The sequence below is a fragment of the Carcharhinus amblyrhynchos genome, chromosome 9 (assembly GCF_965287045.1).
Source record: "Carcharhinus amblyrhynchos chromosome 9, sCarAmb.v2.hapA, whole genome shotgun sequence".
NCBI classification, from domain to species: domain Eukaryota; kingdom Metazoa; phylum Chordata; class Chondrichthyes; order Carcharhiniformes; family Carcharhinidae; genus Carcharhinus; species Carcharhinus amblyrhynchos.
In genome coordinates this window covers 45,723,156-45,738,297 of record NC_137332.1, presented here as the reverse complement: position 1 = coordinate 45,738,297, position 15,142 = coordinate 45,723,156, and the positions used below count along the sequence as shown (strand labels likewise).

Below are 15,142 nucleotides of genomic sequence, written 5' to 3'. Positions count from 1 at the left end.
CTCATTTTCTAAGCAATCTGCCTCTCATTCTGATGAACAGAAAAGAGTTGTTCTGGACAGCCAATAAAAACCTAAATTTAATTAAGATTAATTTATTGTGGTGTAATTTATTACAAAATTGTAATGTTTTATATCACACAGTGAGACCTTTTGCTGTTTGCAACATCGTCAGCTCTTTGAAAGAGCTGTTCACTTAGTCCTCTTCCTCTATACATTCCGCACACTATTTTAATTCTTTTAAAGTATCCACCCAATTCCTTTTCATTTAAAAATAATTTTGGATTCTGTTTCCATCGCTGTTTCTGATAGGGCAATCCCCAAATCCTTACAGTTTTCTTTTTGTTAATGTTTATAGTCTTTAATTACTGACAAGTAGAAATAGTGATATTTTATCAAAGCCCTTTTAATACCAGATATGATTCCTCCTCATGTTCTCTCTTATAATGAAAATATGACATTTCTCTCTCCTTACAACTAAATCCTCATATCCTTAATGAGTCTTCTGTGTATCCTCTGCTTGACCATTCAAAACAGGACACAGTATTCCAAATGTACTTTAATCAATTTGTACAAGTTCAACATTGTTTTAAATGGATGTCTCATTTTAAATATCTAAAACAGAAATGCATTTTCAACTTTCTAATGAACCTCTCCTCTTACTGTAATTTTTTTTAAATGAAATACAAGTGAACAGAAATTGTGAAGTATTTAATTGGGAAATATGCGAAAGGACGAAAAGCATTCCTTTCAAGCACAATTAAATCTTATCTGCCTTCCTGACTTAAAAGATGGCCGGCCAGATATTGAAAAGAACACATATTCAAAATTTATAATATCATTACAAACCATATCCTGCCGATGCAATGCTTTCTAGTTTGATGATATTTCTTTCATTCAGTGTTTTAATTGGAATGTTTGGACTGCTATGTGTTTTCTTTTGGATGTGTAGTGCTGATGCTGGGAACTATGTTCCATCTCCTAGCAACAATGTTCTTGATGCAAGTAAAAAATGCTAAAACAATAGGCCTAACATTCTGCAGATCACGTGAAGAGGTGGAATGTTGGCAGAGTGGAGCAGAATATTGGGCATACACGAGTGATACTTTTAACATAAATGCCCAGGTCTCCTCAATTATTTATCAAACCTTCCACCTTAAAGGATTTTCACCCACAAAACTGAACACAGTTTCTCCATGATATGGTGAAGTTGGAACTTTAAATTTGTGAACACTGTGATGAGATTGGGAGAATGCTTGGAAGTAATGTGACACCAACAAAATGAATGCAGTTCCAACATTGCAACCGAGGAGAAACTCCAGTCCAACAGGTTTTGGGTCCTGGGGTGATGCAAAACCAGGAGAATTATTTCTTAGTTCTTAAGTCTTGGTAAATACTTTGTCCAACACTAAGAGAGAAATGGAAAGCAGTGAAGGTGGATAGCGGTTGGAGGGGTGGGAGGCGGGGAGGTGAAGGAGACTACCTGACGAAGTCCTGCTCTTCTCTCTGGCAGGATTTCCATGTTTCTCTCCTCCTATCCATCTTCACTGCTTTCCATTTCTTTCTTAGAATGAAATTGGTAAAATCGGGCCCGAAGTGCTGAATCTGGGCATAATTCAGATCCGACTTGGAACTCTGCTTTCAGGCGCCCCCATTAGCACTCAGCCTGAAAAATAAATTGCGAATCCGAATCGCATTGTGGGTGGGGCTTAGCGCTCTTGAACTGATCAGAGCTCTGAACTGCGCGTGCACAGTGAAGAAAAAACTTAAATGTGTCCCTGTCACATCGCTTCCGGGCCGCAAGAAGTGGATAAAGCAGCCTGGGAGCAAAAAGTGGGAGTGATGGTCCACACAGACATTGCCCCACCCCCGCAACTGTCCCCCTTATCCACCCACCCCCCTGCTACCCAGATTGATCGTGACCCCTCGTTCCCCCTTCCCCCCCCCATCGCCCACACAATGACAGCGGATCCCACTGCCCACCACCCCCCCCATCTGAGATCCATCTGGCCTCCCCCCCTCCCCTCCACCAAAGATCCATCCGGCCTCCCTCCCACTACATTTCACATACTCACAGCCGAGTACTTTGACAGTTCCACTAATTAAATGCACGTGCACTATTATAACTGTGGAATCCCAATCCACTGAGGTACATACCAGGCCTTTTTTGAAGTTATGTAATGAAGCGTTTAGGTGCGCGTACAAATAACTGCTGCTTGATTCAACAACCTTTGCAACTGTAATTAGCAACAGCCAATTTGCAGTAAATTCTAAGAGCTGCATTTCCAAATTTAGAAGATAATTTGGGAAAATGGTAATAAGATGATTACTTCTTCTGATGTAGGGGGAAAAAATCTTGACAAGTGAAATATAATCTAAGTAGCATTTATAACAGGAATGATCAGAATTAAAAATGTGATGGGATAGAATTAACTCAACCCCACTCCCACCAGAAAGATCGGGCCTCCACCACCCTTCCCCCCAAAAATGATCTGATCTCCCCCCGTCCCCCCACCAGAGATTTATCTGACCCGCCTCCTGCTCCTCCCCCCCCAACCACCACCAGAGAATGATTGGGCCTGCCTCTCCTCTCCCCGCTTCCCCCTCCCAGAGAATGATCAGGCCTGCCTCCACCCCACCAACCAGACAACAATCTGGCCTCCCTCTGCCCTCCCCACCCCAGTAAAAAGTCTGACAACACCAGGTTTTAGTCCAACCTATTTATTTGATAATATACTCACAAGCTTTCGGGGTTAGTCCCTTCGTCAGGTGAATGGAGAGTTCTGGCCTCAGACAGAACATATAAAGCACAGACAGTTTAGAGATTACTGATTAGAATGTGAATCTTTACACCTAACCTGCTGTTCAAGACCTGAAGTGGCTGATAATGTGTGTGGAAGGAGCACTGATCACAGTTTAAAGAGATGTGTATTGTCTCCAGACAGTACAGTAAGTGAGGTTTTGCAAACCCAGGCAAGTCACGGGGGTTACAGATAATGCGACATGAACCCAAGATCCCTGTTGAGACCGTCCTCGTGTGTGCGGAACTTGGCTATCAGTCTCTGTTCAGCGACTCTGCGCTGTCGTGTGTCGTGAAGGCCGCCTTGGAGAATGCTTACCCGAAGGGTCCCCACCCCAGACATTGATTTGGCTTCCCTCCTCCCTCCCACCAGAGATACATCTGACCTGCTTCCTCACCACCCCCCCCCCCCACCAGAAAATGATCAGGCCTCCGTTCTCCCACCCCACCTGAGAATCATCTGACCCACCTCCCTCTCCTCCCACCTATCTGAGTCAGAGAGCCATTTGAAGCTCTGAACTTACCTCTACAGCAGCTGGAGTGCCCGAAACAGACCTTTGCCGAACGTGTCTGTTTTGCGCCAAATCTGGACGCGCGAACGCAATGGTAAAGGGGGAAATGCTGATAAAGTTGGGCAGGCAGTTCATTAATTCAATTTAAATGCATGCAAATACATTTAAATCGTGTTGTGCCCATTTTGGGTGCAAATTGGATCATGGCCATTTTCCGGCCTTGGTAAAGTGGGCATTTGCATGGGCACAGATCGTGTTAATGGCCTCACGCCTGACTTTACCAAGTTTTCGCGGCCGGCAATGGTAAAATTGGGACCTTAGTGTTGGACAAGGTATTTACCAAAACTTGCTTCCACAGCCACATTTCCTCCTTCAATGACTGCCTTCATCAGAAGAATTATTGACATGTTTCAGAAAATAGAGCAATGAGGAATGTTAGGAAATATTTTAGTTTTTCCTTTGCAAAGGAAGATTTTTGGAGATTATATATTGATTAAAAGAATAAATGGTATAATAAAGGTAAGTCTAGACACAACGTGTGGGATTTTCCAGCTGCGCTTGCTCTGAAACAGAATATCCCATCCAAGGTCAGCGGACTTTTCCACGGTCTACCCCTCGCTCGCTAGGATTCACACAGTGGGCAGAATGGGAAAATTCACCTCTGGAGTAAAGTGCGGCATGAGACTTTCTTTTATTCGTGGGACATGGGCTACACTGGCTGTATCAGCATTTATTGCCCATCTTAGTTGCCCTTAAAGGGCAGTTGCGAGTCAATCACAATGCTGTGGCTCTGAAGTCAAATGTAGACCAGACCCGGTACGGAAGGCAGATTTCCCTCCCAGCAACAAAAACAGGAAATGCTGGAAAATCTCAACAAGTCTGACAGCATCTGTGGAGAGAGAATAGAACCAACATTTTGAGCCTGGTTGATCTTTAGCAGCTCTTACATGTTGTTAATTGTTACAATTACTTTGGCTTTTAAAATTTCCATCAGTGGCTAAATAAACTTCAGAACTAAATCCATGCAGCCAGCCCGCACCACTCCAACCCTGGTTTGATTCCAAATGACGTGAATAGTGCCAGTTGTGAAATCTGGATTACCAAAGCAAATCCAAAAATAAAGTGAGTCAGACATTCAGAAAGAGATAAAGCAGGATTTATTTTCATTCTTTTACTAAGAATGCTACATCTAACATATAAATCCTGAAAAGTTATTAGTTAAGGAATGGCAAAGATGATAATTCAAAGAACCCGCTAGTAAGGCAAATTTAAAAAGTTTGTTTCACTAAGTTAAAGTCAGACAACTAATTCCATCAAGCATCTAACGTTCAATGGTTGTATTCATTCAATGCAGATATATAGCTAGTAATAAAGCATTATACAAAATATATTCAAAGTTACATTTACATCATTTTCAGAAACAGACTGAATCAGTTAGAATATAACTAATTGCATTTTTTCTCAAATCCGCTCAGCAAGATACCAGTGTTACAAACTTCAAGTGTAATTAGAAAGTATTGGAAATTATTCCAGATTGTTTCAAACATGAAGACAGCGGCTCCTAATGTCCTCTCTGGCAACCTGCCAATCACATCATGTGATCAGAGGTTTGTGCTCTGTCCATTTAGTTGCGAAGATCACTTGGGATGAGTCCTCACAGTTTGGCTTTGCCAGGTTGAAGCTGTAGATTCTGAAGTTTCATGGCCAGGCCCATATTACCGGCAATTTTCAGTTTCCCCTGAAAGAAGGCCTAAAACAGAAACATATTTTTAAAAAAAGTATTCTCCACTGTTACGCAAGTTATTGCATTGCAATGAAATGCTTTCCAAATTTTATATTACAGAGTGCACTTAACCTATGGACTCTCAATTTAAGGAGAAATTAGATACAAAGCAATGCTCAATAGTTGCTTTAATTCTTGGCACATCAAGTAGTCTTTCCACACCTCATCCTAACCGTCCTGTAGTTTAACTGCTGTTTAAGAAGGGAGGGAGGCAGCAGATGGGAAATTATAGGCCAGTTAGCTTGACTTCGGTCATTGCAAGATTTTAAAGTCCATTATTAAAGATGAGATTGCAGAGTACTTGGAAGTGCATGATAAGGTAGGACTGAGTCAGCACAGCTTTGTCAAGAAGAGGTCAAGTCTGACAAATCTGTTAGGAGTTCTTTGAGGAGGGAACATTAAGATGGATGGCAGAGCAAAGTGTGCAGAGGACGCGAGGGTCTGGCAGATGAAGTGCGTGTTGGTAAATGTGAAGTCACCCACTTCGGTAGGAATAACAGCAAAATGGACTATTATGTAAATGGTAAAAAATTGCAGCACGCTGCTGTGCAGAGGGACCTAGGTGTCCTCGTGCAGGAATTTCAAGGAGTTGGTTTGCAGATGTAGCAGGTAATTAAGAAGGCAAATGAAATTTTGTCCTTCATTGCTAGGTGGATGGAGTTTAAAAACAGCGAGATTATGTTGCAGCTGTTTAAGCTGCTGGTGAGGCCACACCTGGAGTACTGTGTACAGTTTTGGTCTCCTTATTTGAGAAAGGATATACTGGCACTGGAGAGAGTGCAGAGAAGATTCACTAGGTTGATTCCGGAGTTGAGAGGGTTGGCTTATGAGGAGAAACTGAGTAGACTGGGGCTATACTCATTGGAATTCAGAAGAATGAGGGGAGATCTCATAGAAACATACAAGATTATGAAGGGAATAGATAAGATAGAAGCAGGGAAGGTGTTTCCACTGGCGGGTGAAGCTAGAACTAGGGGGCATAGCCTCAAAATAAGGGGAAGCAGATTTAGGACTGAGTTGAGGAGGAACTTCTTCACACAAAGGGTTGTGAATCTGTGGAATTCCCTGCCCAGTGAAGCAGTTGAGGCTACCTCTTTGAATATTTTGAAGGCAAGGGTAGATACATTTTTGAACGTAAAGAAATTAAGGGTTATGGTGAGTGAGCGGGTAGGTGGAGCTGAGTCCATGAAAAGATTAGCCATGATCTTATTGAATGGCACAGCAGGCTCAAGGGGCCAGATGGCCTACTCCTGCTCCTAGTTCTTATGTTCTTATGTAACAAGGAGAACCAGTGAACGTGATTTATTTAAATTTCCTTTTGATAAGGTGCCAAATAGGAGACTGTAAAATAAGTACCCATGGTGTTAAGGATAAGATCCTGGCATGTAGAGAGGATTGGCTGACTTGTAGAAGGCAGGGAGTGGTGATAAAGGGGTCTTTTTCAGAATGGCAGCCAGTGATTAGTGGTGTACCTCAGAGGTCAATGCTAGGACCACAACTTTTTACAATATACATTAACGATTTAGAGGAAGGAACTGAAGGCATTCTTACAGATGAAACAAAGATATGTAGAAGGACAGGTAGTATTGAGGAAGCAGAGGGGCTGCAGAAGGACTTGGACAGGTTAGGAGAGTGGGCAAAGAAATGACAGATGGAATACAATGTGGAAAGTGTGAGATTATACACTTTGGAAGGAGGAATGGAGGCATAGACTATTTTCTAAATGGGAAAATGCTTTGGAAATCAGAAACACAAAGGGACTTGGGAATCGTTCAAGATTCTCTTAAGGTTAACGTGCAGGTTTAGTTGGCAGTTAGGAAGGCAAATGCAATGTTAACATTCATGTTGAGAGGGCTATAATACACGCGCAGGGATGTACTTCTGGGGCTGTATAAGGCTCTGTTTAGACCTCACGGTGAGCAGTTTTGGGCCCCATATATAACAGAGGATGTGCTGGCCTTGGAAAGGGGCCAGAGGAGGTTCACATGAATAATCCCTGAAATGAAGAGCTTGTCGTATGAGGAACGGTTGAGAACTCTGGGTCTGTACTCATTGGAGTTTAGAAGGATGAGAGGGGATCTTATTGAAACTTACAGGATACTGCGAGGCCTGGATAGAGGGGACGTGGCAGGGATGTTTCCACTAGTAGGAAAAATTAGAACCAGAGGGCACAACTTCAGGCTAAAGGGACTAGGCTAAAGAGATGAGGAGGAATTTCTTCAGCCAGCGAGTGGTGAATCTGTGAAAACCTTTGCTGCAGAAGACTGTGGAGGCCAGGTCATTGAGTGTCTTTAAGCCAGAGATAGAGGTTCTTGATTAATAAGGGGATCAGCGGTTATGGGAAAAGGCAGGAGAATGGGGCTGAGAAAAATATCAGCCATGATTGAATGGTGGAGCAAGCTCGATGGGCCGAGTGGCCAATTCTGCTCTTATGTCTTACGGTGGTCTTATTGAAAGAGATGATTTTCCTCTAGGTTCTTTAAAATTTAGATTGAATGAATGTGGAAATACATAACTTAGTTTTAAGATTTTCAAGAACAACCTAATCATTGATATACATTATTTTGTTAAAAACGGGGTCATTCAAAATGGAGACAGGGTGACACAGTGATCACTGCTAACTGCAGATGTAGTTAGTTCTGAATGGGTGCAGCAGAAAGCGGTCCATCATTAAATTCAGATGAATATATTAAAGGAGATTATTAAAACGCATAGGAAAAAGAGCAGAACAATGAAATCAATATCTGTATTGTGGTAATCTCACAATGGGCAAGTTGCTTCCTTCCAGCTTCATTCTCTTCAAAATGTCATTGAAAGGTGACAACAATGGCTAGTAAGTGCATCAATATATCACACTGGCGCAGACGAAAAGTCTTTTATGCTGGAATTAAGATTCCATACAAAACCAACACCTTTCAAGGTTGTAGCTTAAGGATTTCTAGATTTATCTTAGAATTCAGTCCTCTGGCAATAGTAGTCACCTTCATAGTCATTCTCTGCTTGCCTGGCTTGGATACTTGTCTTGGACCTTGCTGAATGCAGTGTGACCAAGCTGGGGGCTGAAAAAAGGAGAACTACTCTGCTTGGCAACGGCATGTGCGCGCTCACAATCTGGTAACACTTATCATGTTCAAATCATTTGAGTTTACGAGCTATGCAGGTTTCTCTCAGCCTATCCACAAATGAACTGAGTGCCACTTGTGAAATAAATGTGCCCCTTTTTCTCCCCACTCGGCGCTTATTTACGACATGGAATCTTACTATGTGCAAAGTGGCTGCTATATTAACCTGCTTAACAACACACTACATTTCAAAAGTAACTTACTGACTGTGACAGTGAGATGCTCTGAAGACATAGAAGTTGCTTTTAAATTGTTCCCTTCATTTTTCTCCTGCACAGCTCTTTCTAAAGTTTCTCTGTTACTGTCTAAAACAAAAAGAGGTCACTCATTTAAAATGGAGAAGAGGTGAAATTTTTTCACTCAGAGGGTTGTGAGTCTTTGGAACTTCCTTCCGGGAAATATAGTGTACACAGAGACTTTGAATATTTTTAAGGAAAAGGTGGACAGTCTCGGCAAGCAAAAGGTTAATAGGTGATCAGGAGTAGGGGGATGCAGATTTGATCCGATTAGCCATGATCTTATTAAATAGTGGAGCATGCTCAAGGGGCTGAATGGCCTTTCCCCGCTCCTTGTTTGCGTGCTTGTACGTGCCCATCTCAATGCACTCTCCTATTTAATATCGTCTGCTTCTTGATTCATTTGCATTGTCCAATTCAAGCCATTTATCTAAATTAAAAATTGGTAGAGATTCTAGTAAAGAATCCCTGACATCCTTCCTGAGTTAGTATCTGTTGCTTCCTTTTTCCATTAAATCTTTATCAGTTTCCAGGTTTTAACTTGAATGTCTATTCCTTTCAGTTTATGTAGCAGTCTTTCACCCAAGTATCAAAGGCTCTTTGAAAGTCTTTATATAGTTTTCATCAGCCACTTGAATGTAATTGCTTTAAAAAGAAACAAGGTAATTAGTCAGCTTGCAAGCGAGCAATGCCTTCTCTCATTATGACCCGATGAGTGTCTCCAGTGTTTGCATGTCATCAGCTTCTTAACTAATGAATACTTATAGGAAACAGTAATTTAACAGGCCTTTTGTTTGATCAAATAACGTCAACAGAATTTGCATAAATTTGACAGTCCTTTTGTCAGATTATTGGAAGAATATTTTCACTATGTAAATACAAAAGAAAAATACTGCAGGTGCTGAAAATTTGAAATAAAAAGAGAAAATGCTGGAAATATTTAGCAGGTCTAGCAGAATCTACAGAGAGAGAAACAAGAGTTGACATTTCAGATTTGTGACCTTTCATCAGAACAAGGAAAAGTGGGAAATTTATTAGCAAACAAAAGGGAAAAGAACAAAAGGAAAAGTTGGCGATAAGGTGGAAGGAAGGACAAAAATGACAAAATGTTTCATGGTGCAAAGTCAAAGGGAGTGGTAATAGGACATGTAAAGAAATAAAGGGTGTATCTAGAGAATAAATAACAATGGAAAATGCTGGAAACACTCAGCAGGTCAGAAAGCATCAATGGAGTGAAACACGAGTTAATGTTTCAGATCAATGACCTTCCATTAGAACTGAGGAAAGATAGGAATGTAATAGGTTTTAAAGGGAGCAGGGACCCAGGAAGAACAAAAGGGAATAGGATGGAGAGCAGGAGATTCAACACAAATTGTTTATGGTACAAAAGCCAAAGGACGTGGGAATAGATGAAGTAAAGAAACCAAAGATGTGTTCGAAAGAGGTGAAAATGTCTGGATTGCAACTGTCAGAATTCAAAGTAAAGGAACAAAGAAACAAGCAAAGCAAATCAAACCAACAGATAAAAAGTTTTCAGTGTGCAAAGATGAGGTGCTGTTCCTCAAACTTGCACTGAGCTTCTCTGGAAGACCAGTGAAGGCCAAGGACAGAACAGTCAGAATGGGAACAAGATGGGGAATTGAAGTGACAAGCAACAGAAAGCACATGGCCACTCTTAAGGAATGAATAGATGTGCTTGGCAAAGAAGTCACTCAATCTGCATTTGGTCTCCATAATGGAGAGGCCAAGTGGTGAGCAGCAAATACACAGCATTACCAAACTGAAAAAAAGCACAATAAAATAGCTATTTCACTTGGAAGGAGTGTTTGAGGTTTTTGATGGTGAGAAGGTGAAAAGGCAGATGCTGTATCTCCTGTGGCTGCATGAAAAGGTGCTGGAGGGAAGGGAGGGATTGCTGAGGGTGACTGAGGATTAGAGCAGGGTATTGTGGAGGGAACAGTCCTTTTAGAATGCTCAAAGGAAAGGGGAGGAAAAACGTGTTTGGTAGTGGAATCAAGCTGGAGGTGGCGGAATTGGATCTGATGATCCTCTCAATACGATTTATCTCAGTTGTCTGGACAACTGGTTAGTGATATGGAGTGCTGCCAACATTGGGGGTTCAATTCCCATACTGGCTGAGGTTATTCATAAAACCTCACCATCTCAGCCTTGTCCCTCGCCTGAGGTGTGGTGATCCTCAGATTAAATCACCACCAATCAGTTCTCTCCCTCAAAGGGAAGGGCAGCCTACAGTAAGATGGAATTATGGTGATTTTACCTTATATATTATGGTACTAGACTACTAGAGATCCTGATTTCACATCCTGTCATGGGAAGAATTCAATAAATTAGGTAATTTGGCTGGCAGGGAAGAGATTGTGTACTAATTTCCATAGTACATGGTTGATACTTAACAACTTCAGAACTGGATGACAAATATAAATCATTAAATGATGTAATTTAAATGACTAATCAATGAAAAGAGGAAAAGGTGATAAATACATCATACATCCAAACTTTCTCCTTTAAACTTTTATTGATATTGTTATATATTAACTTGAGCTACAGTACGTTTCAGTTCACAAGTAAATAAATACATTAAAGAGGTCTCGGTATGCTGCAGTGGGCAGTGGAAAAGCTGAGTCATTCCTTGGCGGGGAACAGATGGGGACTACACACCAATGAGGTTTGGGGAACACAAGGTGCTTTTTTGGGTTGGGAGCAGAACTGGTACTTCTCCCCATTTTTCTTAATTGGGGAGAGGAAGGGTTCTTTGCCAAGATTTATCAATTTCAGGAAAGTAAATATTCCAAGTGTGTTTCCAAACCCCTCAAGTGAGCTTTGAATTTGCAAGTGAATTACGGCAATAAAAAGTAAACTTAACGTAATGCATTTTTCCAGCAAAGTGTATCATGTATGTTTGGGGAGTTTGATGCCATGTCTGCATTTTGTTTCCATTATTCACTTTGCTACAATACGTGTTAAAAGCAACATTCTGGAATGTAGGAAAGAGGCATTCAGCCAAATAGTCTGCAAATTGAAAAGTAAGCAGTCGATTTAATATATGCAGTTTTCTATTCAACATGAGATTTTGATATGCAAACTACTCACAGTCTGGGGATTCATCTTGCCAGTCATCAAAGCTAACAAATCATCATCGGACATAGTTATGGTGCAGTCAGCTTTCTTCTCTAAATGCAGACACACAGAAAAAGAGTTAAGTTTTCTTGAAAGTAAATCCATTTACAACATAAAGCATCCTGAGCCCATTCACTCTACATTAAGGGGAAGCAGCTCCCCTGAACTGTCATAATTATTGATGGTAGTAGCTATACAAAAGCACACAGGATCCACTGTAAAGTATCTTTTACTGACCTCCAACTTCCAATTTTTCCAATTCCTACAGAGTGAATCTGCCAATTACTGTCAAGTTTAGAGATTTCTACAATTGGCACATTAGTGATTGAATCCTGACTATCAAATTCAATTTACTCAGGACTCTTGCGGCCAGTAGAGACTTACTTCATTAATCTGGGCAAGATTTGAAAATGGATGGGTCCTAACTATTCTTTGTTCCTGTCCTTAAAACTCAGAATCCTTACAGTGCAGAAGGAGGCCAAACGGCTCATCAAGTCTGCACAGACCACAATCCCACCCAGGTCCTATTTCCGCAACCCCTCATATTTACTCTGCTAATCCCCTGACACTAAGGTTAATTTAGCATGGCCAATCAACCTAACCTGCACATCTTTGGACTGTGGGAGGAAACCAGGGCATCTGGTGGAAAGCCATGCAGACACAGGGAGAATGTGCAAACTCTACACAGATAGTGACCCGAGGAATTGAAGCCAGATTCCTGGCACTGTGAAGCAGCAGTGCTAACGACTGTGCCACTGTGCCACCCAAAATCTTGAAGCTATTGCTCAGAATTCGCAGGCATTTTATCTCCAGTGAAATAACTTATATATATATAAAACAAAATTTCCTTTAAACAAAATTCCTATTCCATTTCGCAAGCTTCTGATGAATGCACTTCTGGTTTTGTAAAATGTTTTCCATCACTTTGTCTTCCCTCTATCCCACCGTTGATCTTTTTATCTTTCTTTACCATTAGTCATAGCAGCAGAATTTTAGGCATTCAGCCAAAGACACTGTACTTCCGAATGAGATATTCATCTATATTCAAGTATTGAACAAGAACAGTGACTTTTATTGACAGACCAAACCTCCAGTTTCAGGTGCCTTGGGAACAGTATAAAAAGAATATTATAATGAAGGAGCTTTATAACATATGGTGACATCTTTGCAGCATTTTAATATCTGTTAAAAAGGCACTAACTTCAATAGATGCCTTTCAGTAAAATTGATTAAATTTGAACTCTCAGTTCCAAACTAAAGCTCAGGCTGGGATTTTCTGCCCCGTTCACTTTGGGTCGGCTCGGTGACAGGAATGAAAAATAGCATGGAAGTGGAAAATCGTGTTTTACGTTGGTGTCAACATCTGATGCGATTGTCCCCTCCCCATCAGTGGTGTGGCAGTGAATCAGAGGCCTCTCCGCCAGTGATATATTGTGGGATCCAACCCTTGAAGTTTTTTTCTAAGTTCCAGATTATATAGTGGAGAAAGCCACCACTGCCATCGGCAGATTCAACGTTCAACATAGTGCCTTTATCGATATCAGAGAAAATATTGTCCTTTGTATGAGCTTTAGCTTTGTCAGTAAAAATATCAAGGGTGCCAGCCCCATTCCACAATTTGAGCATATTATCTAGACTAACACTCATGTGCAGTACTAAATGCTGCACAGTTTGAAGACCCATTTTTTTGCATGAGATGTTAAACTGAGGTCTTATCTGCCCTTTCAAATAACATTGAAAATCCCCAGTAAATTCTGAAGAGTATCCTAGCCGAGATCTAGCCCTCAAACAACAGCAATAATACAATTTAATGGGAACCAAGGTGCTTATCTCATTGCTGTTGCTGTACGCAAACTCCCTGTTGCATTTCCCTTTCAGTACAACATTGACAATGTAAGGGTGATCAACTGTCCTCTGTCTTAAGTGACTGTTATTTTGATTGTTTGCTTAAGGGATGCCTTTTATCCTGGATTTCCAGGGTAGCCTTGTGGAGACTGAGCCTGGGGTCTCAGTTCAATGTCCTTAAGTGGACTTTAAGTCTGAGAGTCAGCAAGCAGTTGTGACTCCACAGGATAAGTTCTGAGTTTTGGTTATTTTGAAAGACTCTTTGCTGACCTCTCCCCACCCACTCAACCAACGCAACCAGCTCTTATGACCACTAGCACCATCCCTCCCCACCACCCCCTTCCCCCTCAAGTTAGTCACTAGTACCCCTCCCCATCCCACGTGTCATTTTTTTATTTCAAAAGAGTCAGCCACTCTGGCTACAATAAAAAAATTAATTGGCCGTGAAACACGAAAGGCGCTGTATATTCTTTCTGCTCTCATTTCTCCTTTCCTCTTTATTTTCTTGATTTGCATTAATTAGTCTTACAAAAGAGCTTCTTTAGTGTGACTGTACCCATTATGACAAAGTGCAGTGTGTCTACCCAGTTACCTCGAACCAGATCATAGAATTATAAAAGCTTATAGTAGGAAGCTACTTAGCTCACCCTGTCTGTGTTGGCACATTTTTAGAGTAATCAAAACCTACTTCCACTGCCCTGCTCTCTGTCTGTATTTTCCTCTTCAATTGTTTATTTACTCTTTCATTAAAATAATAAACGTATCTTCCTCAAATATTCACTGTAGCAAAACTTTTCATCACGTGGAAGCTTTCTGTCTGAAAACATTTCTTCTGCTACTGACAATTCAAAATTGATGACTCCTGGACAGGGATTTCACAGAATCATAGATGGCAAAAGAGGCCCTTCAGCCCATCAGGTCCACACCGACACATTAAAAACACCTGAATTCCCACCGAATCCAGTCAGCCAGCACTTGGCCCATAGCCCCAGATGTTATGATGTGCCAAGTGCTCATCCAAAAACTTTTACAAGGATGTGAGGCAACCCACCTTTACCACCCTCCCAGCTGCACACTCCAAACCATCACCACCCTCTGGGTAAAAAAGTTTTTCCTCACATCCTCTCTAAACCTCCTTTCCCAACTATTCATCTTTTCAAAATCCTATATAAATCTTTATTAAATATAGTTTAGCAATTTTTACTCCCTGGAAATAGTTTCAATATCTCAAGTCTTACCTCGTAGCAAATGTTTCTCATACCCGACATTATCCTGCTGCAGTCTGATAACCAAAATCATTGTTTTTGACTGATGCCTTCAGAATAAAACGCTGTACTTCAGTGAAAGTAAACCCATTTTAAATGCTGCATTCCTAATTTAAAGCTTCCTTTTTGTTTCGGCTTGGAATATGGTTGGCAACTTATGAATGTACTGCCTGAAATGTTCATAAAGACACAATACTATGGATGCTGGAATCTGAAACAAAAACAGAAAATCCTGGAGAAACTCAGCAGGTCTGACAGCATTTGTGGAGAGAGATTGGAGCCAAAATTTCGAAGCTGAATGACATTTGGTCAGGGCTAATGAAAGGTCACGCAGACTCAAAACGTTGGCACCGTTCTCTCTCCACCTGAAATGTTCAGCTACTTTGCACTTCCAGTTCCTGCCCAATATACAGGCAGGATTCTCCAATCTCATTTGTCTTGTCA

The 15,142-nt window shown here is 41.2% G+C and overlaps 1 protein-coding gene across 2 annotated transcripts in view; it reads right to left on the bottom strand.

Moving 5' to 3' along the window:
• Positions 1–4,449: 4,449 nt before the first annotated feature.
• scp2a (sterol carrier protein 2a) overlaps positions 4,450–15,142 on the bottom strand; it is a 90,765-nt gene continuing 80,072 nt past the window's right edge. For both annotated transcript variants that reach the window (XM_080195548.1, XM_080195550.1), the window contains exons 15-16: positions 11,562–11,641; positions 4,450–5,059 (exon numbers count right to left, since the gene is read on the bottom strand). In XM_080195548.1, the coding sequence (XP_080051674.1) occupies positions 4,964–5,059; positions 11,562–11,641 (176 nt within the window). In that variant the 3' untranslated portion in view covers positions 4,450–4,963. The remainder of the gene's footprint in view (positions 5,060–11,561; positions 11,642–15,142) is intronic.